Raw genomic sequence first — 23,436 nt, 5'->3', positions numbered from 1 at the left:
AATCCATTTTTGAAGCACTTGGAGGAGAGGAAGGTGATCAGGAACAGTCAACATGGATTCACCAAGGGCAAGTCATGCCTGACCAACCTGATTCATTTCTATAATGAGATAACTGGCTCTGTGGATACGGGGAAAGTGGTGGACGTGATATTCTTTGACTTTAGCAAAGTTTTTGATACAGTCTTCCACAGTATACTTGCCAGCAAGTTAAAGTAGTATGGATTGGATGAATGGACTATAAGGTGGATAGAAAGCTGGCTAGATCATCAGGCTCAATGGGTAGTGATCAACAGCTCGATGTCTAGTTGGCAGCTGGTATCAAGCAGAGTGCCCCAGGGGTCAGTCCTGGGGCCGGTTTTGTTCACTATCTTCATTAATGATATGGATGATGGGATGGATTGCACCCTCAGCAAGTTTGTGGATGACACAAAGCTGAGGGGAGAGGTAGATATGCTGAAGGGCAGGGATAGGGTCCAGAATTACCTGGAAAAATTGGAGGATTGGGCCAAAAGAAATCTGATGAGGTTATTCAACGAGAAGTGCAGAGTCCAGCACTTAGGACAGAAGAACCCCAGGCACTGCTACAGGCTGGGACTGACCGGCTAAGTGGCTGTTCAGCAGAAAAAAAACCTGGTGATTACAGTGGACGAGAACCTGGATATCAGTCAGCAGTGTGTCCTTGTTGCCAAGAAGGCTAATGGCATATTGGGCTGAATTATTAGGAGCATTGTCAGCAGATCGAGGGACGTGATTGTTTCCCTCTGCTCGGCACTGGTGAGGCCACATCCGTAGTATTGAGTCCGGTGTTGGATTACAGAAAGGATGTGGACAAATTGGAGAGAGTTCAGCGGAGGGCAACGAAAATTATTAGGGGGCTGGGGCACATGACTTATGAGGGGAGGCTGAGGGAACTGGGCTTATTTAGTCTGCAGAAGAGAAGAGTGAGTGTGGATTTGATAGCAGCCTTCAACTACTTGAAGGGGGTTCCAAAGAGGATGAAGCTAGACAGTTCTCAGTGGTGGCAGATGACAGAACAAGGAGCAATGGTCTCAAGTTGAAGTGGGGGAGGTCTAGGTTGGATATTAGGAAACACTATTTCACTAAGAGGGTGGTGAAGCACTGGAATGGGTTATCTATGGAGGTGGTGGAATCTCCATCCTTAGAGGTTTTTAAGGCCCATTTTGACAAAGCCCTGGCTGGGATGTTTAGTTGGGGTTGGTCCCGCTTTGAGCAGGGGGATAGACTAGATGACCTCCTGATGTCTCTTCCAACCCTAATCTTCTATGATTCTATATGCTGGCTTCCCATAGAATTTCAAATCACGTTCAAGGTCTCAATCCTTATCTTCAAAGCATTCCATGACCTGGGCCTTGCATATCGTGAGTATGTCTACACAAACTGCAGCACTGAGCCTCCCAGTCTGGGTTGACAGGCTCAGACGAGTAAGATTTATACTCGTGCTCTAAAAACAGTTGTGTACACAGAGCTTTGAAGTTTCAGTTCAGGTTGGAACGCAGGGTTCTGAAGCCTAGGAAGGATCGGGGAGCTTCAGAACCCAAACTCCAGCCCAAGCAGCAACGTCAAAGTGCTGTTTACACAGCTATTTTTAGAGTGCTAGAATGATACCCGCTACCCCTGATATGCCAACCCATGCTGGGAGGCTCATTGCCACAGGATGTGTAGACATCATGTAAAGCATTGGGACACTCAAGAAAGCATTGGGAGATTGAAAATTATATATTGGATATGGAGTCAAGGATAAAAGATCAATATTGTAACATTCGCTGTCACCCATGAAGCAAAATAGATTGTGGTTGCTACATTTGTAAATTCACTCCTCTTTATTGGTATAGCACTTCTACATTCTGTGATGTAATGCCTTCTGGGGACAGAGATCCTCTAATTGTAAGTTCACTGGGATGAAATGCAGTGGTTGAAGGAAACCTGGAAAAGGCAGAATTACAAAACCCCTGTCAAGGTTCCTCCCCCACTCTGAACTCTAGGGTACAGATGTGGGGACTTGCATGAAAAACCTCCTAAGCTTATCTTTACCAGCTTAGGTCAAAACTTCCCCAAGGTACAAAATATTCCACCCTTTGTCCTTGGATTGGCCGCTACCACCACCAAACTAATACTGGTTACTGGGGAAGAGCTGTTTGGACAAGTCTTTCCCCCCAAAATACTTCCCAAAACCTTGCATCCCACTTCCTGGACAAGGTTTGGTAAAAAGCCTCACCAATTTGCATAGGTGACCACAGACCCAAACCCTTGGATTTGAGAACAATGAAAAAGCATTCAGTTTTCTTACAAGAAGACTTTTAATAAAAATAGAAGTAAATAGAAATAAAGAAATCCCCCCTGTAAAATCAGGATGGTAGATACCTTACAGGGTAATTAGATTCAAAACATAGATAACCCCTCTAGGCAAAACTTTAAGTTACAAAAAAGATACACAGATAGAAATAGTTATTCTATTCAGCACAGTTCTTTTCTCAGCCATTTAAATAAATCATAATCTAACACGTACCTAGCTAGATTACTTACTAAAAGTTCTAAGACTCCATTCCTGGTCTATCCCCGGCAAAGACAGAATGTAGACAGACACACAGACCCTTTGTTTCTCTCCCTCCTCCCAGCTTTTGAAAGTATCTTGTCTCCTCATTGGTCATTTTGGTCAGGTGCCAGCGAGGTTACCTTTAGCTTCTTAACCCTTTACAGGTGAGAGGAGCTTTCCCCTGGCCAGGAGGGATTTCAAAGGGGTTTACCCTTCCCTTTATATTTATGACAACCCCTCTGCTTAAATAGTTTAAATTATAACAGATTTATAAGTATCTTTAGTATCAGTTCCTAAAGGAATCATAAAATTAGTGCTGAGAAGTTGGTTCTTCTATCCTTTTTAATGAGCAGAAATGCACTATGCTTACTTTAAAGAGCCCCATGGAAAAAAAAAGTCAAACCCCGATACATTATTCAAAAACACAAACATTTTTTAATTCAAATGAAGCATCTAGAAAAAGATGTGAAAGGACTAAACCATTTGATTTTTCAGTTCCCATGTGCCCCATATTTGGCCACGATGTTAGGTGAGGTTAATTTGATTTTGTGGTTCTTTCTATTTTTCTGAATTATTTTTAATTTGGCTTAATTAAAGTATGGTTTTGAATATTTGATGTAGTGAGTATGAATTTCTTGCATAGTGAACTCCCGCTTGATATATTGTCCTTGCTAAGACTTTCCAGTTCTCCTTTATACAAACATTTTCAAAGATTTTACAGATTAGTGACTCTAATGAGTGTGCAACAATTTCTGCATACAGTGTGTTGCTATAAACAAACTAATTGATACACTTATATTTCATAAAAGTGAAATAAACACTAGGAGCCAGTGCAGACAAGGTTCTATGAATATGTAAATCCTGAATTAAGGATCAAATCCTGGTCTCATTGATTTCTCTCCCTCTTTCACTCCTCTCTTCCTCACTCATCTCCACAGAACCAGAGCTCAATGGGATTAGGATTTCACCTTAGTGTTTTATGTTGCATTTAGGTTCTTCTGTGTGCAGTCTTCATTGATGAGAATTTTAAGCAATAACACTCAGGTTACATCTATTTTTCCCCTGTATGAAACCATGAAATAAAATGGAACTTCTAGTCTAATTTCATCATCACACCTCAGAGAAAAGGGGGGAAAATAAAGAGGAAAAACAGTGAAGTCTTTAAAAAAATCCTTTTGCTTTGAACAATCTAAGGCATTACTGAATAGATTCAAGCTACAAAATTGGGATCAAGATGTGGTTTTTAAAAACTCCAGTGATAATAGATATTCAGATTCAAGATCCGGACTTGAGCTATTGTAAAGATAGGGCAATTTTGATTCTGCTCTCCTCAGGCCTAACCCATAGTTCAGGGGTCCTGAGAGCCACAGCTTTGGTTCAGATTCATCTAACATAACATAGGTAATGGATGATTATTTTAAAACATTATTTTTACATTCACAACTACTATTAGCACTACTGCAATGCTATAATAAAGCTACACTACATGTCAGAGAATGAACACGGGTCAAGATCGCTCCCTGAATCAAGTAGCATTATGTAAGGTCAAGTTAAATGAATGTACCTTTTTGGCTTAAAAGTATCTAAAATACTGAAAAGCAGATCACCAAAACTGGATAATTGATGAATTGGCCACTCAGTGTTAAGTATTTGTACTATAAACACTTTAAATTTTCATAAAGTATTATAAAAGCAAAGAAACAAAGCACAAATCCTATGAAACTATAAAACCCATGTTCACAATATGAAATGTTTTATGTATGTTAGCAAATATAAATAATTTTAAGTAAACAAAGCTTTTAAAAATATCAATATTACTACAGTTTGCCCAGCTACCAAAATTTATCCTGTAGAAGAAAACTATAAATGGATACTTCAGGAACATTTTAATTACCTTTAGCTCCAAACAAACTTTTCACCAAAATAGCAGTGCTCAAAAATGTGAAAACCAGCCAGGTACTAAATAATTAGCACCATTCAAAATTCCCATAGCTGCAGACGGATTGTTCAAAATGAAACCCCTTTGCATATATAGGTTTCAGAGTAGCAGCTGTGTTAGTCTGTATTCGCAAAAAGAAAAGGAATAATTTGAAGTGAGCTGTAGCTCACGAAAGCTTATGCTCAAATAAATTGGTTAGTCTCTAAGGTGCCACAAGTACTCCTGTTCTTTGTATATATAGCAACCCTAATAGTAGTACAAAGCACCTAATAGATACAAAAGCATGTTCAACTACAGAATCTTGTTGTTTGTAAAATCACTCCAATTTTGAACTTCACAAACAGATGCTAATCTGAACTCTCCAGTGCTGGCAAGTGGTTATTGTTGTACAATTGGAGAGCAGACTGCTCCTGTGGGAAAAAGCAAGAATTACTTGTACTTTCACTGATAGCCCAAAGAAGCTATTTAGGTCAGTTTTACATGTGGAGATGAATGCTGTTCACAGGAGACCTTTAACTCCAGTGCAGGATATTACAGACTAAATTTATAGTGACTAGTCATTAATCAGAAATATTTGGGACACAATACTTGTCAGGGTTCCCTCCCCACTCTGAACTCTAGGGGACTTTGGGACCCGCATGAGAGACCCCCTAAGCTTATTTCTACCAGCTTAGGTGAAAAACTCCCCAAGGTACAAATTCTCCCCTGTATCTTGGATTAGGTACTGCGGCCACCACCAAGTGATTTAGACAAACTCAGGGAAAAGACCGCTTGGAGTTCCTACTCCTCCCTAATATCCTCCCAAGGCCCCACACCCCTTTCCTGGGGAGGCCTGAGAATAAACAAGATGAGCACAGACCAACCTTGCGTTTTTTTAGGACACTAAAAAAAAACCCAATCATATTCTAAAAGAAACAGAACTTTATTATAAAGAAAAAAGGTAAAAGAAGCACCTCTGTAAAATTAGAATGGAAGATAATCTTACAGGGCAATCAGATTCAAAAACAGAGAGGATTTCCCTCTGGGCCAAACTTTAAAGTTACAAAAGAAAACCAAGAATACACCTTCCTCTCAGCACAGAGAAAAATCACAAGCCAAAACAAAAATAAGCTAACACATTCCCTTGCTAGTACTTACTAATTCTAATGGAGTTGGATTGCTTGCTTCCTTGATCTGTGCCTGGCAAGCACACAGAACAGACAGACCAAAATCTACACACACACACACACACGATTTGAAAGTATCTTGTCCCCTTATTGGTCCTTTTGGTCAGGTGCCAGCCAGGTTACCTGAGCTTCTTAACCCTTTACAGGTAAAAGGATTTTGTGCCTCTGGCCAGAGGGATTTTACAGTATTGTATACAGGAATGTTGTTACCCTTCCCTTTATATTTATGACAATACTTAACTCTGATTTTGATATTTCTTGGTTAACACATTCCTTTGAAGTTTTACCCAGTATTGTTATGCAACGTTATTAATGATTACTATTATTATTATTGTAGTAATTTTACCAGGTAATGCTTCTAGATGTTTCAACACTAGACATTTGTCCTGATGAAGAGCCTGGATATAATTCAGAAACACTCAGTGTAGCTTCAAGCCAAAAACCAAGGCAAAATGACTGCAGAACAATCATGTTCCTGATGTTTGGAATTTACAAGATTATGGGCTTTTTATTAGTACCATTTTAAAGGATGTCAATCATGTATAGTATGTGCCTACTTCTAAATTGCATTACATATTATATGGTATTCTATATTTTATTAGGGTTTTGCTCTTGATAATTTGCTATATGCTGCTGTCTCCAACAACAACAATTTGCAAAAGGTTTGCTGCATCAAATTGTGTTTTACTATGCTGATAAGAGATTATAGAGTTTTGGATTATGCAAGTAAGCTTCAGATAAGAATCCAAACTTCTGGATGCTTAACCAAACCAAACTCAAATTTGAAACCTTTTGAGGTTCAATCACTAATAGCAGAAATCACAGGTTTCTCTACCCTTCTCTCCATACAAAATTGTGTGGACATTTACCTTTATTATTGATCTTTATGAAGATTAGGGTGTTGATCTTCATAAGAAATAATTTGGTAGCCTGAAGTAGGAAGTGGCAGTACATTCAGTCTGCACTATTTATGACTAACAAAGGATGAAATTTACACCAATGGAGAGAGCTTGCTCAGACGCCTATGCACCACATATTAAAGCCTGAAAACAAGGATTAACTGGTAGATAGGGCCTTGTGCAGACTCTTTGCAGGAGAATATGGGTATGTATCACCCATGATGAATATAAAAAAATAGTTTATTCCTCCCACCAGGTTCAGATTCCCAGATAAAACACTTTAATAAAGTGAGGTTAATGTTGGAAAGACCATATCAGTGTGAATAAATTTATAGAAACTCAAACATTAGAAAGTCTGAAAATGTATAGTGAAACATACCTTTTTAGGGTATAACTAGAATTAGGTGGTTGAGGGACGGGGGAAGGATAGTTTAGCTAGCGTGTTCCCTAACTAACTCTGACCTACCTGTTAGTATATAGGCTTGTTTGTCAGCCTGAGATAGAATGTTGGGTTTGACCTTTTGATACTCTTATATCTTGCACTAATATGTGTGAACAAAGACAATGTGTGTGTTGCTTCTGCCTCTGTCAGATGGGTTTGTTAGTACAATGGGAACAGATAAGGGATAGAGCAGTTAAATTGTTACAGGGCACGGTGGGAGTGTATGAGCACACTTTAAGATTGTCTAAACCTCTATCTTAAGGAAAGGTCAAGCAACCAGTCAGTAGAGGCAAGGGAGGATTGGGGCTGGGAAGGTATAAATCACTAAAAGACCAAAGGAATGCCTGTTCCTGACCTTAGCACAACCTCACTCCTCACCTCTCCCATGGGATATGAAAGGGGTGGGACTGTGGGCATGCATTGCAGGTATATTTTGGCCTGTCAAGAATGAGGAGGTGGGAAATGGAAATGGGGAGGGGGGAATGGGGAACCGGGACACAGGCAAGGCTCTGTGCAGTCAGAGCTGGGAAGGAGTAAATGGAGTGAATGCTCTGCTAGGAACGAAACACAGGGAAACAGACTCTGCCGGTGTGTAGAGCTACGGATATGCTTGTTTGGAACTAACCCCAATAAACATCACATTGCCTGCACTTCGGACTTCTGGTCTTCTGCTTTCTGTCTGCGTGACAAGAACCAGGGGAGGGGGTGAAGGGAAAGCCCTCTCACACTACCTATTGCCAGTATCTTTATTTTAATGTAGATGCAGATTACCATCTACTACGTCTACTTAGCTGGTTGAGATTAACCTTAGTGGGGAGTTTACGCTGCAACTTGACTAGTTAGCTCAAGCATAAAGATGTTTGGGTCTACAAATAGCAGTTAAGAGTATTTCACAGGCTAATTCTGTACTCCTGTACAGCCCCTTAGTGATTCCAATCTCCCATATTCATTTTTGTTCCCTTTTCAACTATTTTGTTAAAGGTGTTACTGCCGTGTCAGGGATATTTCACGAGATCTTTAAGAAGATTAAACCCTATAGCTCACACTTTGAATGGCCACTGCATTTCTATCAAAAATGGTAATACAGAATTTGAAAATTAGATTTTTTTTGACTTTCCTGTGGACTGTATTTGACAATAAAAAAATTAGAGATAGCACAACCACTGTGCAATCAAGAGTAGATTCTTGTAGTTTTTGTAATTGAAAAATTAAATACTATTTTAAGGTGGGGAAAAAGATATTTTTGAGATTCTGATTTTCTCAGGGTATAAGGTAGTTTGGGTACCTTCAACATTCATTTCCATATTTCCAAACTGTCTCCCACTTTCTGTTTTTACTACAGGAATTTGTTCTAAAACTAACTCTGATGAACAGTACTCAAATATGCTAAAACCTGCTATTATTCTAAATAATATTTTATTATTATTTATTTTATTTATTATTTATTATTTATTTTATTATTTCTGAATATATATATATTCTCAGAAATAAATAAAAGACTAATTGCTTGTGATTCCTGTTTGCACGTACCCAGTGCAAGTAATCATGCAACAAGTGGACTGGTTCCCTGATGAAACAAATTTGGAAGTGGGTTAGGAGACGGCATCTCCTAAAGATGGTGGGGAATGGGACTGTGGCTCCTAAAGTTGGTACAGTGTGGAGACAATACTCTCTTCCCCTACCTGGTGGAACAGATAGGAGGGATGACCTGTTCTAGATGAGTTATTGCGAGACAGTTTCCAGGTGTGTTATTATAAAAAGTTGTGATCTAGTTAAATCATATTTCTGATGTTTCTTTCTGTGGTGTCCAGGCCAAAGGTACCTGGTAGTACATGCTCAACGTGCCTGAGAGGAGTTAGGGTTGCCAGGTGTCTGGTTTTCGATCAGAACACCTGGATGAAAAGGGATCCTGGCCGCTCCAGTCAGCACTGCTGACCAGGCCATTAAAAGTCTGGTTGGTGGTGCAGCGGGGCTAAGGCAGGCTCCCTGTCTGCCATGACTCTGCGCAGCTCCCAGAAGCAGTGGCATGTTCCCCCTCCAGCTCCTACTCGCAGGAACATCCAGGGGGCTCCACACACTGCCCCGGCCCCAAGCTCCGGCTCTGCAGCTCCCATTGGCTGGGAACTGCAGCCAATGGGAGCTGAAGGGGCAGCGCCTGCAGATGTGGCAGCGCACAGAACCGCCTGCCTGTGCCTTCGCATAGGAGCCAGACAGGGGACATGCCGCTGCTTCTGGGAGTTGCCTGAGGTAAGTGCCGCCTGGAGCTTGCACCTCTGACCGCATCCCGTGCCCCAATCCCCTGCCCCAGCTTTGATCCCCCTCCCACCCTACGAACCCCTTGGTCCCAGCCCAGAGCACCCTCCTTCACCCAAACCCCTAATCCCCAGCCCCACCCCAGAGCCTGCACCCTCAGCCAGAGCCCTCACCCGCCGTGCCAACCCCCTGTCTCAGCCCTGATCCCCCCCCACCATCCAAACCTCTCTCAGTGCCAGCCCTGAGCACCCTCCTACACCCATAACCTCTCAGCCCCACCCCAGAGTGTGCACCCCCAGCCAGAGCCTTCACATCCCCCACACCTCAGCCCCCCGCCCCAGCCCAGATCCTCCTCCTGCACTGTGAATCCCTGAGCCCCTTCCTGCACCCTGAACCCCTCATTTCCGGACCCACCTCAAACAGCAGAGTGCTGCTAGCATTGAACTACTATGAAAATGGGTATCTTTAAAAATTGCTTCCGTTTTAATAATACTGGGTGTTATTAAATAAAAGGTAACTTTTAAATATATATTAAAATGATGATGATTTTGTTCCTTTAACAGCATTGGTATGTCATTCAGATGCATTGCATGAAAATTGTGTTCATTCATTTTAATTGAGTACTAGAACAGAGGCACCGAGAGTGCTAGTTAATTCTTTTTATTTTTGTGTTTATTTATATAATTTCTGATTAGACTAGTTAAGTACTTTTCTCATTAACAAGGCCAATTTCTGTGGAAGATTTAATAAAATACATTGTGATATAAATGGACCATTAATTTCCTTCCCCTGAAGCTTGACCTTTGGGAATTCTTTATATCTCTCTTTTAGAAACAATATGTTCGAAACAGTGTTAGTATCTTTTTTGTGTTTTAAAAGAAAAGGAAAAGAAAAAAAGAGAGCCCCTATTCATCATACAGTAACTAATTCAGTTTTATAGGACTACTTTTTATTACTTTGCAGACCACCAGGGGAGAACAAACAGTGTGTTTGTTGGAATATAGAAGTAATTTTTACTGATGGACTAATCAAAAGATTAGTTCAGATAAAGGAAGAAAAATGTGGCTTCTTACCCAAACAGTTATCCAAAACTTTTTGGTCGTTCAGAGAGTGCTGGAAATCATGCAAGAACAAGTTCTTTCATCAGTAGTTTTTTGACTATTTCCTGCTTTCAATGTGTCTGATAATACTGCAAGTGTAGCCTTTTTTCTGCAGAATTTTGGCACTTCAACTTACAGTTCTGGGTAAGACCACCAAATGGATAATGTGGGAGAAGAAAAAACAACAACAAAACAAGGAAAAAAATCAACCTAACTTTTTCTGTCCTTAAAATTGTTTCAGTTCATTTTTTATTCAAAATTGTGGCTGATGTTTCAATCTTTTTTTATGAGCTGCTTTGCCAATTCTTAACAAATTGTCTACTGTGAACACATCTGTTCTCTACTGTTCTGGAGGAGAGCACTATATTCAGAATAAAACCAGGCATTACAGGGACACCTGTTTATTTAAAGAATAAGAGAAAAAAAGAAAAGACAATTATTTTAAAACATCAGCTAATATTGTAAGCTATTATTGACAGAGGAACAGGTTAAACTTAGGATCTGAGTCTTATAGTAGGAGTTTGCTTTTCATTTTTAATTTCACCAGGCACTAGACTTTCAATTTGGCATGCTTGAATTATTTGGGATAGAAATCAGTGTATGACAACATTTAAAGTTATCTAGAATGTTAAAAAAATCCATTGTAATCTGAAATCCTAGGATTTTGTTTGTATTACAGATAATTTCAGTGAATTCAGGAAGTTATGAGCTGACTGGAGTGTTTGGGAAATCAATCCTGATTTCCTAGAGGTGTGTGGAAATTTATTGTGGGGCGACGGGTTTTTTTTGTCTACGAATTTTAATTAAATAATGCAGTCTCAAAAACCTAATATGAGTTTAATAGACGAATTCATGTTCACTTTCCTACTGTTCTAAAACACAATAGCAATGATACAAAATAATCTATTTAAAAAGCACCTCTCCCACTCATAAGTGCTCAGGGTTCTGAACAAGTATCATAAAAGCTATTTCCCATTAACTAATAAAAAGAACATGTCAACCTCTATAAAATTACAAACAACATGGGTAAAGAAAAAAACAATAGGAACAGAACAACTGAACAGCAATTGTGATTGTAATTTAAAAAATATAACACCTCTGAAACAAAAGTGGAGAGAAAAGAAATGAAACAGATTTCAGGAGGGATGGCATTCCACACCAGAGGGGCTACCACAACCAAAGCTCCATTGCTTACTGACTTTCAGAGGCAATGGCAGAATCCCTTAAGCACAAGGTGGTATGTGAGTGCAAAAACCCATCTGGGGAGGGCTCAAGGAGGAGGTCTTGAATACGACCAGGGCCAGTCCTAGTCAGAACTTTTTAAAACCAAATTAAAGGCTAATTTAAACTGAATTGACCATTCATACACAACCAATGCAAAGAACGCAAAGCGAGCTGAATATAATCATGGTAGCTCAAATCCGTGAGGAAATGTGCAGCTGCATTCTGAACAAGGTGCAAGCAGAAGATCAGTCGTGCTGATAAATCCAGCATAGAGGGGGATTACAAATGCTTGACTCATAGAAATTGGAAGGAGGAATATTTTCACATGGCCAGCCTAAAAAATAATGTTTTTGCTCCAACCTTTACAGTTGCCTCTAAAAACATCTCACCCATCTTTTTCTTTAAGTGAAAGAAAACCGACCACTATCTATGCTTCTCCTAAGACAGTCTGTAGCTCTACAATATTAATTTCTACTGGGGTTCTCAGCATGGGAAGAGACTCTGACATTCAGACTTGAATGTCAGCTGCTTCAATCTCTTTGTGATACAGGAGTCAAATGGATAAGTGGCAGAATTTTTAAGGTGGAATCCTGCTAATGCGTAATGTATTTACTTAATTTTAAACATGTGAATCGTCTCACTGAAGTCAATGAGACTACTAATGTGACTTAAGTAAAAAAATGCTAAACTTTAGCAGGATAAGGACCTTCAGTTTGAAGATAGTTATTCAACACAGAGTAGCAGCCGTGTTAGTCTGTATCCACAAAAAGGAAAGGAGGACTTGTGGCACCTTAGAGACTAACACATTTATTTGAGCGTAAGCTTTCATGAAGTGAGCTGTAGTTCACAAAAGCTTATGCTCAAATAAATTTGTTAGTCTCTAAGGTGCCACAAGTCCTCCTTTTCTTTATTCAACAGATTCAATCTCACAATTGCACCCTTATCCTGGCACTCACATGCTTTTTGTACAGATACTTAAGTAATTAATTGATATAGTTCCTATAGGCTGGTTAGACAAGCCAAGCCATTATCACTTCAGAATAATTTATGGTCAGTCCTTCCAATTTGTATGTGAAATTGACATTTTCAAGTTAATCCTTTCTTTTTCATCCACAACTATTTAGTCTTTTGAAAAATGCCTTTTCCATAACCAGGCACTTCACAAATTATTTATTTTATTTCTTAGAACTTTGAGAAATCAAAGATATGATTAATCCTAAAAATCAGAGACAAAAAGCCACTAGCTAGCCATTAATACTTACACTCTTTTTGAATTAATCTCACCAATATAGTACATTTAGCAAAGAGAGCGACAAAAAGCAAAAAAAAAAAATCAATTTTCCCCCCAATGATATTTATGAAAGCAACATTAGTCAAGAAGGCAGTTTCGCAGAGTTATTTTGAACTATACTCCCCTGGCTTTTCATGGGACTGAGAGAAGAACCATCCACAATATCATATACTCATGGGTACTTTTGTGACATTATGCATAAAAGCAATGCCTCCAGAAATCAATACTTCAAGGAATTGCATTACAACTGCAGGGATGCATGTACATGTATTTCAACACCTTAAAGTCCCTTAACCAACTATTTCCAATCTCACCATTTTTACATTTATTAAAATGAAGGAGCACTAAATACTGCTAGTGTCAGGCATAGCATGGACAGGCACAGTACATAACTCTCTGCCAATGAACTTCAGTCCTAATTTGCGAGACTTCTACTTCTCCTATTTTAGATCTCTCTGCAACAGTATCTCCTTAACATTATTCAGTGCTTTTTTTTTTTTTGTCAACAAATGTCTGCTACTTATCCAGGCTAAACCACCAAACTTAATTCCTTTTGTTTCCATAGATGAAATGCTGGAACATCTGTCAACCCATTAGACAATTTGCATTTAGACAACACACACCATAATTCTAAACTGCATGTTACATCCCAACACCCACACTAGTCAGACTGAGAAATGGAGAAAGATGCTCACTCCACTGATGAATTCCTCTACATTGTCCTGGGTAAGATAACTCTTTCCAAACCCTCTGAAATAGTGGTATATTAGAATAACCGGACACTTTTATATTAACGTCTCACTGTCTGTTGGCTGATTTGTGGGCATCACAAGTATTTATAATTACAAAATGTCATTGTGGAATTATAGTTAAACCCCAAAGCAAAAGAAGTCTTGCAGAGCAATTTGGAATAATTTTACACTGAATCTTAATTACTCACTGAATCATAAATATGTATATTAGATAAACACGTTGTAAAAGTAAAAGTACATATATATGATTTAAATCCTAGTGACTCAGAGATCAATATTAGGATGATACACCAAACTCAGCTAACATTGTCCATACATTGAGGATCTTGTAATACATATTTTGTAAGTGTTCATTAACCAATATTTAATTATAATAATATTCTTATGGCAATTGTGCAAAACATTTTTTATTGAACCCAGGCATAGTGGTGGCAAGACACTAATGTTCTTCCAGGGTAAACTTTAATATCATCATCAAGCATTAATACAAAGGATGACATCAGCACAAGTTACTGAACAGCATGACATGATTGCTACTTACCTAGCTGGGTCTCCTGAATCATCAGCTTACTTTCCAAAGGGTGCAAAAGCTTTGGTGGTTTATCTGTTAGTGGTGCTGGGGGGGAAAAGCATACATATATAATTATTCTGAATATTACATATTATACAACAGTGTTTGATTTTTACCTATGTCAGCTAAGATACCCCTTAATTTGTGTGCATTTTTAATTAAATGCACAAGCATCTAGATGTTATGATGGGCACGTTGTTTTCTAACTGTAAGATAAATACATAACTTATAAATAGCAGTATTCATACTCAAGGTACTATTTAGAGCTTGTCATATCTTTTTGCACAGAACCGTTTTTCTGATGAAAAATATTTATCTTTGTCAAACTTTTCACAAACATTTATCATCATAGAAATTTTCTGTTTTTCAGAAAAAACCCATGACAATTTTATAGATGTTTAATAATTATTTTAATGAAAACTGTGTATGAGAACACATTTGTTTACTGAAACCACAATTTTCAGTAAGCAAAGACGTTCGATAATGATTTCCAACAGAATTTTGACAAAAATGTCAATTAGTACATTAATAAAAAGATCAATGGCACTTTTAAGCAAGGTCAGAAAATGGGTCAGTTTTTGAAACCTGTGAAATGGAAATAGTTGAGAAGTGTCAAGATTTTCCACAAAAGTGTTTTTTCCATTTTTAGTCTCCCCTAGTATTACCTTAGAGCAGTTAGACTTATATTTAGGCATTTTCAAGATATGCAGTAAGGTCTGATTCCATAAGTTTCTACAAATCTCTTCCAAGGTGCTATATGAGCAAAGTCAGTGAGAGGTGATGGTTTTTGGCACCTGGTACAAAGGTGCTTATCAACTTGCAGGATCGATCCCTAACATACTATTTTCATGTACATAATTTTCTTTTTAAACAGCAAAGCTCATATGTCAAATCATGCAGCTAAACTGGTGGTCATGTTATTCAAATTCTTCATCTACAGACTTAATTGACAGAATCCACATTAGCACTTATTATTGTAAATAAGTCCTTCCTTTACTGACCTCTGACCAACAGAAACATGAGTTAAAAATAGAAAAATAGCAAATGATTTTTTTTCCAATATCAGCAGTATATGTCCATAGAAAAGCCTTACTTTCACTTTTGTAGTCATGCAGAAATTCTATGTTGCTTTACTTTTTTACCGTAATTTATATTAGCGTCTTTAATAGATATTATGGGCTGTCATTGATTTGAAGTACATTTGAAACAACTCTATAATCTTCGCTCCATCCAATTTGTCAAAATCATCACTTCTGCCCCCACATCAAGTTGGCACGACGCACACAGATGTGTGTGTTATCCTACTAAATCCGTTCACCTTCTGTCAGCTGAACTATGTCAGCAGTATTTTAGATAATCATTTAGCCACTTTACTTTTATTATGCTTTTTTGAGCTCTCTGATTGAAATATACATGTCCCCTGAAATCCACCATACCAATTTCAACTCTGCAACAAGTACAGAATTGATCAGTTAAGGGTGACTGAACTCAAATGTTTCTCCCCCCTTGACTTTTCTGTCGGGAGCATACTCCAGGCTGGTTGGATATCTGGAATGCGAACCTAGGCACCACTGTTTAAGCATTGGATCAACGTCTTTATCTTTAAAAAAATCAAAAGAACTGAAGCTGATTCACAAGCTCTCTGTTGTCCCTTCCAACAACAGTTCTACTTTTCACGAGTGGATTTTGCACTCACTGGGTTAGACCTCTGAGGCAGCCCACAGTTATGAAAAGGTTTTAGACACTTTACTGGAATTCAAGTTACGTTTGTATTTGTTGAATTTGAATACATTTCTTGGCTCTCGCTCTCTCTCTCTCTCTCCCGCTCTCTTGGAAGGGGAGTAAAGTGAGTGGTAGGAGAAGGGAATTACGTTTCTGGGATATGACTTTTCTTAACTAGTTATATTGATTTAAACTGCAAAGATAGTTATTCACATTTAACATCTCTTTAAAGACGCCTAAGTCTGTCAACTTTCAGAGAGTGTCCACTCTGTCATTTAAATGTAGATCTGCCATTCTCTCACTCTCAACTCAAAGCCCATTTATCACGTAATGTTTCTTGAGCTATTGTTGTCTTCAAATCTCTTTTAATACTCTTCAAAGCAGGCAAAGTTCTTTCATACCAACCTAATTTCCTAGTGTAGCAATAACTACTCTGCTCAGGGGTGTGAAAAATGTACACTCCTGACTGTCACAGTTAAATTGACTTAACCCCTGGTGTAGACAGTCCTAGATTTATGGGAGAATTCTCCTTTTGACCTAGCTTCTGCCTCTCAGGGAGTACCTATATTGACAGAAGAAGCCCTCCTGTCATCATAGTTAACCTCTTCACTGAAGCACTACAGCAGCACCACTGCAGCGCTTTAAGTGTAGACAAACCCAGAGTAACTGGTAGAGTTAATCCGAGTACAAAAGGCACGTGAGTTAGAGAACAAGAGATCACATTTCTTTTTTCTTTTTTTTTAAGCAAAGTGCTACATTACTTCCCTGAGGCCTTGGACCTAAGGTGGCAGCTTTCTGTAAATATCCATAGCGACAGATGATCACTTTTAGCTAACCAGGGATTAGGGGTGTTAATCTCATAAAACCCTGTCATTGTGTCCAGTGTCATTTATCTAAAGCATCAAGCTTGCTTACAGCAGCTCTGGGGTTATGAGAGAAGATGTTGCTTTAATATGTATGTTTATATTTATTTAACTTCTATTTAATAATTGGGGCCATTGCTATTACAAACAAACCATAGACAATAACTCTGCTGTATGCCCATTTTAGGGTGATAAATTCAGCAGCCAAAGTTTGTGGCCAGTCAAGTTTCAAACTCATCATTTAATGGGGTAACCACAATGCAATGCACTCTGTGGCTTCAATTTTGGGTCAAGTTCCAATCTCTTCATGCTACTCCACATGGAAATTCCCTATGGTTTAGGGAACCCTATACTACTCCAAACTGAAGCCTCCAGCGTCAGAACATGCTGGGGACATGAGGGTGTTTATGCCGGGAGCACTCTGCATTTCAGCTATTCTGGGCTGCAGAGTAGTCAATAGGTGGCTGTAGGAAACCACTACAAATTAGAACAGAAAAGGCAAGAAAGTGAAATTTGAGCAACTTTGTATACTTTATTTTAAAATGTTATCAGCCAGATTAACCAAGATAGATTGTGCTCTGCCAGTCCTTAACTTCAGTATGTATTAAGTATGCATAATTCTCTGAAAATCATGTTCCAAAATGTAAACATGCTTTTCTGGCAATATTTTTCCATGGATAAAGATAGAGGTTAGAAGACTGAGATAGCCTCTAACAATTTTTGCAATCCTTGGTGAGTTTAAAAGCTCTGTAATAGAGCTATGTGCATCTTAGAAATTACATTCTATCTTGCTCCAGCTCAGCAATACTACAGTTTACCTAGAGAAAAAGCCCTTGGGATGGATTCTTCAGTGGGTGGACAGACTATCCATGAGGCCAAAATATTTGAACAATTTCTATTGTACACTATTTTCAAGCAGGTAAACTGATGCAGAGATGTCAGATAATTACCCTGATGTCACACAATACAGTTTGCATAAATCCTGATGCCCAGTCCTCTACCCAAACAACATTTTCTCCTATGCAAACTTCACAAACCAAGTGAAACTCACAAAACCTATACTTTTAACTGATTTCTTAAGCAGATGAAGCACTTTATTTTCTAATTTATAAAGTTTGCTTCCAAACAATATCCATGAACTGCTATAAGTTTTTGCAACATATCATTAAATCTTAATAAAAAATAAAACACAAAGCATTTTTGCTGTATCCATTTTACAAATAAGACCATTTTTTTCTTTTCTCCCTTTATATTTAAAAGATACCCCAGGAGTTATGATAAAGTCATGAGAGATGACAACACTAATTAATGACCTTTAACGGTAGCTGGAACGTAAAGAAATCCTTTGAATTGCAATTAAATTAGAACATACACCAGGAAATTTACTTGGACAGCCCTTTTCTACATGCCTTGAACTGGTATTACAAAGTTTGTTATTTTATGGTAAAAAAATCAATGGCCAAACAGGATGTCACAGCTGTCAATTGTTATCAACGTGCTGCACACCATGGTCCCTTGAAACATCTTGGGGACCAAATTCAGATTCCTCCTTCCCCAAAAGCACAGACTACCCCTACCAATTGAACTAACAGAGAATCTCCATTATCCTTACAGGGATGATTGCACACAGCTGAGCAGTAAGGGCTGTGGTAGTCATTCACATGTAGCTTGTGATCATGTATTTGAATTAGAGCTTCCTCCTAGCTCAGCTTCTCACTTTGCCACATCAGGCAGGCTCATTTGTCTTTTGTTGATGACTTCACAGTCCATTTTTGGGGTAATGACTCTGGTGTCACTGATACTATTTAGGACTTCTCTGCAGGACTGAATAGGAGGAGGAAAGAAGGGAGTCATAAGCTTAAGGGGAAGTATTGCCACACTTTGAATTCTAAGGTTATGCATCTCCCCTCTTCTTGAAACCCTCACTTCCCTCTCTACGTCCTCCCCTCTCTTGAAACAAACCCGTGCTACCTCTCTCCATGCCCCTAAAGCACACATGATATGGCCCTACCCAAGCAGGCAGAGAGTCTTATATTCCCCAGCCACGTTGCCTAGTTTCTAGCTAGCCTTTTCAACATGGAGTTCTTGCTCGACAGGCAGTAAATCCCTGCTCCCTGCTGTTCCCTGGCATGAGACAGGAAAAACAATCTAGGAGCATGGAAGGAGAGGGGCAAGGCACACCCAGCAGGATAGGAGAAGAGAGTTTTGTTCAGTAGAGGGGAAGCAATGGATGCAGTCTCCAATCCAGATGCTCCTCCTTATTATAGTGTCTGCTACAGAGAAGAGGCCAAGTCTGATGCTCTAGGAAGTGACCAGTCTTGGTTGTATAAAATACCTCAGGACTTACTGCTATCCTAAAGGTTATATACAAATACCTTTCATAAACAACAAGCATGGTAAAGAAAAGTAAGAGAAAGAATCGAAACTTTAAAAGGTTAATATCTGAAAGTCATTTCTTTCAAAAATGTGCACAGTATGAAAGTACCTGTTAAAGTAAAATATTATGAACAATACTCAAGCCGTCACTTATCAAAAGTTACTACACACAACAATATCAAAGATATCACAGTTTATTCCTATTGTAAGTACAGGATGGGGGGTGAGGGAGAACAGCAGCATGTCAGATGTTACTGTGTAGTAACTTGCAAAATGTTCATTGACAAAAAATGTTGACTGCTGTAAAAAAGGTAATATAGGAATACATTTTCTCTCAATTATAGGAAACTGCAGGAATGTTAATGACACAGGGACCAATTCTACAAACACTCGGGTATGTGCTTAAAACTACTCATGTGAGCAATACTATTTAAATCAGTGGGATTACTCATGTAAGTACAATGAATCATGTGTGTGTTTGCAGGATAGGAACTTAAGTTTAAATCATGCAATGCAATGCAAAATCTCCTTTTGGTTATAAACTCACAAACCCCCTAGATCAAAGGGTAACACCGATATAACAGAACACACTTTGGCTTACTGTGTCCGTTTTCTTATATCCTTCAGAAAAAGAAAATATGTAATCATTGCTTGAGACCAAAACTTAATTTGGATTCCATTTCTCAGTTACAACTGGCTTGGTTTTCATGTAGATTTGTAGATTCTAAGGCTAGAAGAGACCACAGTGATCATTTAGGCAGACATCTTGAATAGCATAGGCCACTGAACTTCCCCAAAATAATTCTGAGAGCATATCTTTTAGGAAAACATCCAATCCTGATTTTAAAATGGTCACTGATGGACACTCCACCATAACTTGGTAAATTGTTCGAATAGTTAATTACTCTCACCATTAAAAATTTGCACTTTACTTCCAAGTCTGAATTTGTCTAACTTCAACTTCCATCCACTGGATCATGCTATACCTTTCTCTGCTAGACTGAAGAGCCTATTATTAAATATTTGTTTTCCCTATAGGTAATTATAGACTGTAATGGAGTCACCCATTAACTTTCTCTTTGTTAAACTAAATAAATAGACTCAAGAAGCTCAATCTCTATAAGGCTCTATATAAACTCTATAAACTCAATCTCTGTAAGCCCCCTGGTGGGAAGCGACGCACCCTGAGGGATGTGCTGGCCACTGCTTCGTGCAGCCCTCATTGGCCTGGAGCGGCGAACCGCAGCCCATGGAAACTGCCATCGGCCGAACCTGCGGACTTACCCTGGCAGGCTGCGTGCCAAAGGATTGCCGATCCCTGCTTGTCAAGGTTCCTTCCCCACTCTGAACTCTAGGGTACAGATGTGGGGACCTGCATGAAAACCTCCTAAGCTTATTTTTACCAGCTTAGCTTAAACTTCCCCAAGGTATAAACTATTTTACCCTTTGCCCTTGGACTTCCACTGCCACCACGAAACATTTATCTGGGTTTATTTTTATTAGGAAAGCATTGTTTGGAAATGTCTTTCCCCCAAAAAATCCTCCCAACCCTTGCACCCCACTTCCTGGGGAAGGTTTGGTAAAAATCCTCACCAATTTGCATAGGTGACCACAGACCCAAACCCTTGGATCTTAGAACAATGAAAAAAACATTCAGTTTTTGAAAAGAAACATTTTAATAGAAGAAACAGTAAAAAAGAATCACCTCTGTAAAATCAGGATGGTAAATACCTTACAGGGTAATTAGATTCAAAACACAGAGAATCCCTCTAGGCAAAATCTTAAGTTACAAAAAAGACACACAGACAGGAATATTCATTCTATTCAGCACAGCTATTTTCTCAGCCATTTAAAGAAATCATAATCTAACACATACCTAGCTAGATTACTTACTAAGTTCTAAGACTCCATCCCTGTTCTGTCCCCGGCAAAAGCATCACACAGACAGACACAGACCCTTTGTTTTTGTCCCTCCTCCCAGCTTTTGAAAGTATCTTGTCTCCTCATTGGTCATTTTGGTCAGGTGCCAGCGAGGTTACCTTTAGCTTCTTAACCCTTTACAGGTGAGAGGATTTTTCCTCTGGCCAGGAAGGATTTTAAAGGTGATCAGCCAGGAAGGATTTTAAAGGTGATCGCCCTTCCCTTTATATTTATGACACTGCTATAAGGCATGTTTTCTAATCCTTTAATCATCCCCGTGAACCCTGTATAAATTTTCAACATCCTTCCTGAAATGCTGGCACTGGAACTGGACACAGAGTTCCAGCAGCAGTCATACATGCAAAATACAGAGGTAAAATAACATCTCTATTCCTATTCAAGATTCCCCTGTTGATGTATCCCAGGATTGCATTGGCTCTTTTGACCACAGAATCACACTGGGAGCTCATGTTCAACTTCATCTCCACTTCCTAATCTTTTTCCAGAGTCGCTGCTTCCCTGGAGAAAGTCCCCCATCCTGTAAATATGACCTACATTCTTTGTTCCCAGATGTATAATTTATCTTTAGTCATATAAAACACACATTGTTTGCTTGCACCCAGTTTACCAGGAGACCCAGAGCCCACTGAATCAGTCCTCTTCATTATTTCCCACTTCCCCAATTTTTGTGTCATCTGCAAACTTTATCAGTGATGATTTTATGTTTTCTTCCAGGTCATTAATAAAGATATTAAATAGCATATGGCCAAGAACCAGTCCCTGTGGGATCCCACTGGAAACAGACCATTCAATGGCTATTCCCTGTTTACAGTTACTTTTTGAGACCTATCAGTTAGCTAGTTTTTAATTTTTTTAATGTACACCATATTAATTATATATCACTCTAGTTTTTTAAACAAAATGGCGTGCAGCACCAAGTCAAATGCCTTACACAAGCCTAAGTATATTAAGTCAACACTATTACCTTTTCAACCAAACCTGTAATATCAAAAAAGACATCAAATGAGGTTAACAGTATCTATTTTCCAGAAATGCACGATGATTTGCATTAATTACATTACTGTCCTGTAGTTCATTAATAATCAAGTTCCATATCAGACACTCCATTATCTTGTCTGAGATCGAGGTCAGGCTAATAGGCCTATAATTACCCACATCACCCCATTTACCCTTTTTAAAAAAATGACACATTAGCTTTCTTCCAGTTTTCTGGAATGTCCCCAGGGCTCTAAGACCTATTGAAAATCAACATTAATGGTCCAATGAGCATCTCAGTCAGCTCTTTTAAAGCATTTGGATACAAGTTATCTGGACCTGCTGATTTAAAAAAAAAAAGTCTATCTTTAGTAACTTCTGTTTCGCATCCTCCAGAGATACTATGCAAAGAGTATTATCCACCATAGGATGAGGCTGCATCATCTGTTTTCCTCCAATACAAAACAGAAAAAAATATTGAACACCTCTTCCTTTTCTGCATGATTATTGCTTATTTTATCATTTCAACCTGGCAAAGAACCAATACCATTGCCAGGATTATTTTTGTTAAAATTCATTTTAAAAACTCCTTCTTATCATCCTCAATTCTGCCAGCCATAGATTTCTCCTAGTACCTCTTGGCTTCCCTTATCAATTTTCTACAATTTTTATTTTCTGATTTATATTCAGTCCTATCAACTTCCCCTTTCTTATATACATTATTTTGTACGGCTGCCTTAACTTTACCTTTAAATCAGTTTTTTTTTTCACCAGCACAGACTTCTTCCTCAATTGTGGGATTTTGGCTTTTTGGGCATCTAGTGTTCCTAAATTATTCCTAATAATTATTCATTTTTTTCTGATTTAATTCTTCTCCCAGCTGATTTGGCTCATAACTGTTTTCAGCATTGTAAACTGGTCTAGACTTTATTCTGTTTGTACATTGTAAATGTGATCAAGTCACGATCACTAGTACCGAGATTACCTTTAATTTTAAGTTCTGTAATCAGTTCATCTTCATCTGTCCAGATGAAGTCTAATATAGAATTAGATTAAATACTTTTTGAGTTAGGAGACTGTCATCTATAATGTTTAGAAATTCCAAGGATGTTTTAGTACTGGCAGCATGAGAACTCCAGCATGTGTCACTCAAATTGAAGTCCCCCATGATGACAGATTTTTTCTTTTTCCCCTACACATTGTAGATAAGTGTGTAAGGGGTGGGCATCCTTTTCCCTAGTGCAATTTGGTGGTCTGTAGCAGACAGCAACTAGTACCCCATCTTGTGTTTTATCCGTTAGGGCATGGATCCATAAACAATCAACTTCATATTCTTCAAAGTTATCCATGACTTAGAAACAAGTAATA

The 23,436-nt window shown here is 38.6% G+C and overlaps 1 protein-coding gene across 1 annotated transcript in view; it reads right to left on the bottom strand.

Moving 5' to 3' along the window:
• IL1RAPL1 (interleukin 1 receptor accessory protein like 1) overlaps nucleotides 1-23,436 on the bottom strand; it is a 1,125,084-nt gene that overhangs the window by 251,790 nt on the left and 849,858 nt on the right. The window contains exon 6 of the mRNA XM_074968407.1: nucleotides 14,162-14,236. Coding sequence (XP_074824508.1) covers nucleotides 14,162-14,236 — 75 coding nt within the window. The remainder of the gene's footprint in view (nucleotides 1-14,161; nucleotides 14,237-23,436) is intronic.

This window comes from Natator depressus, chromosome 1 (genome assembly GCF_965152275.1).
Source record: "Natator depressus isolate rNatDep1 chromosome 1, rNatDep2.hap1, whole genome shotgun sequence".
In the NCBI taxonomy this organism is placed as follows: Eukaryota; Metazoa; Chordata; order Testudines; family Cheloniidae; genus Natator; species Natator depressus.
The sequence above is the reverse complement of the archived record's forward strand: the minus strand, read 5'-3'. Positions and strand labels throughout refer to the sequence as shown.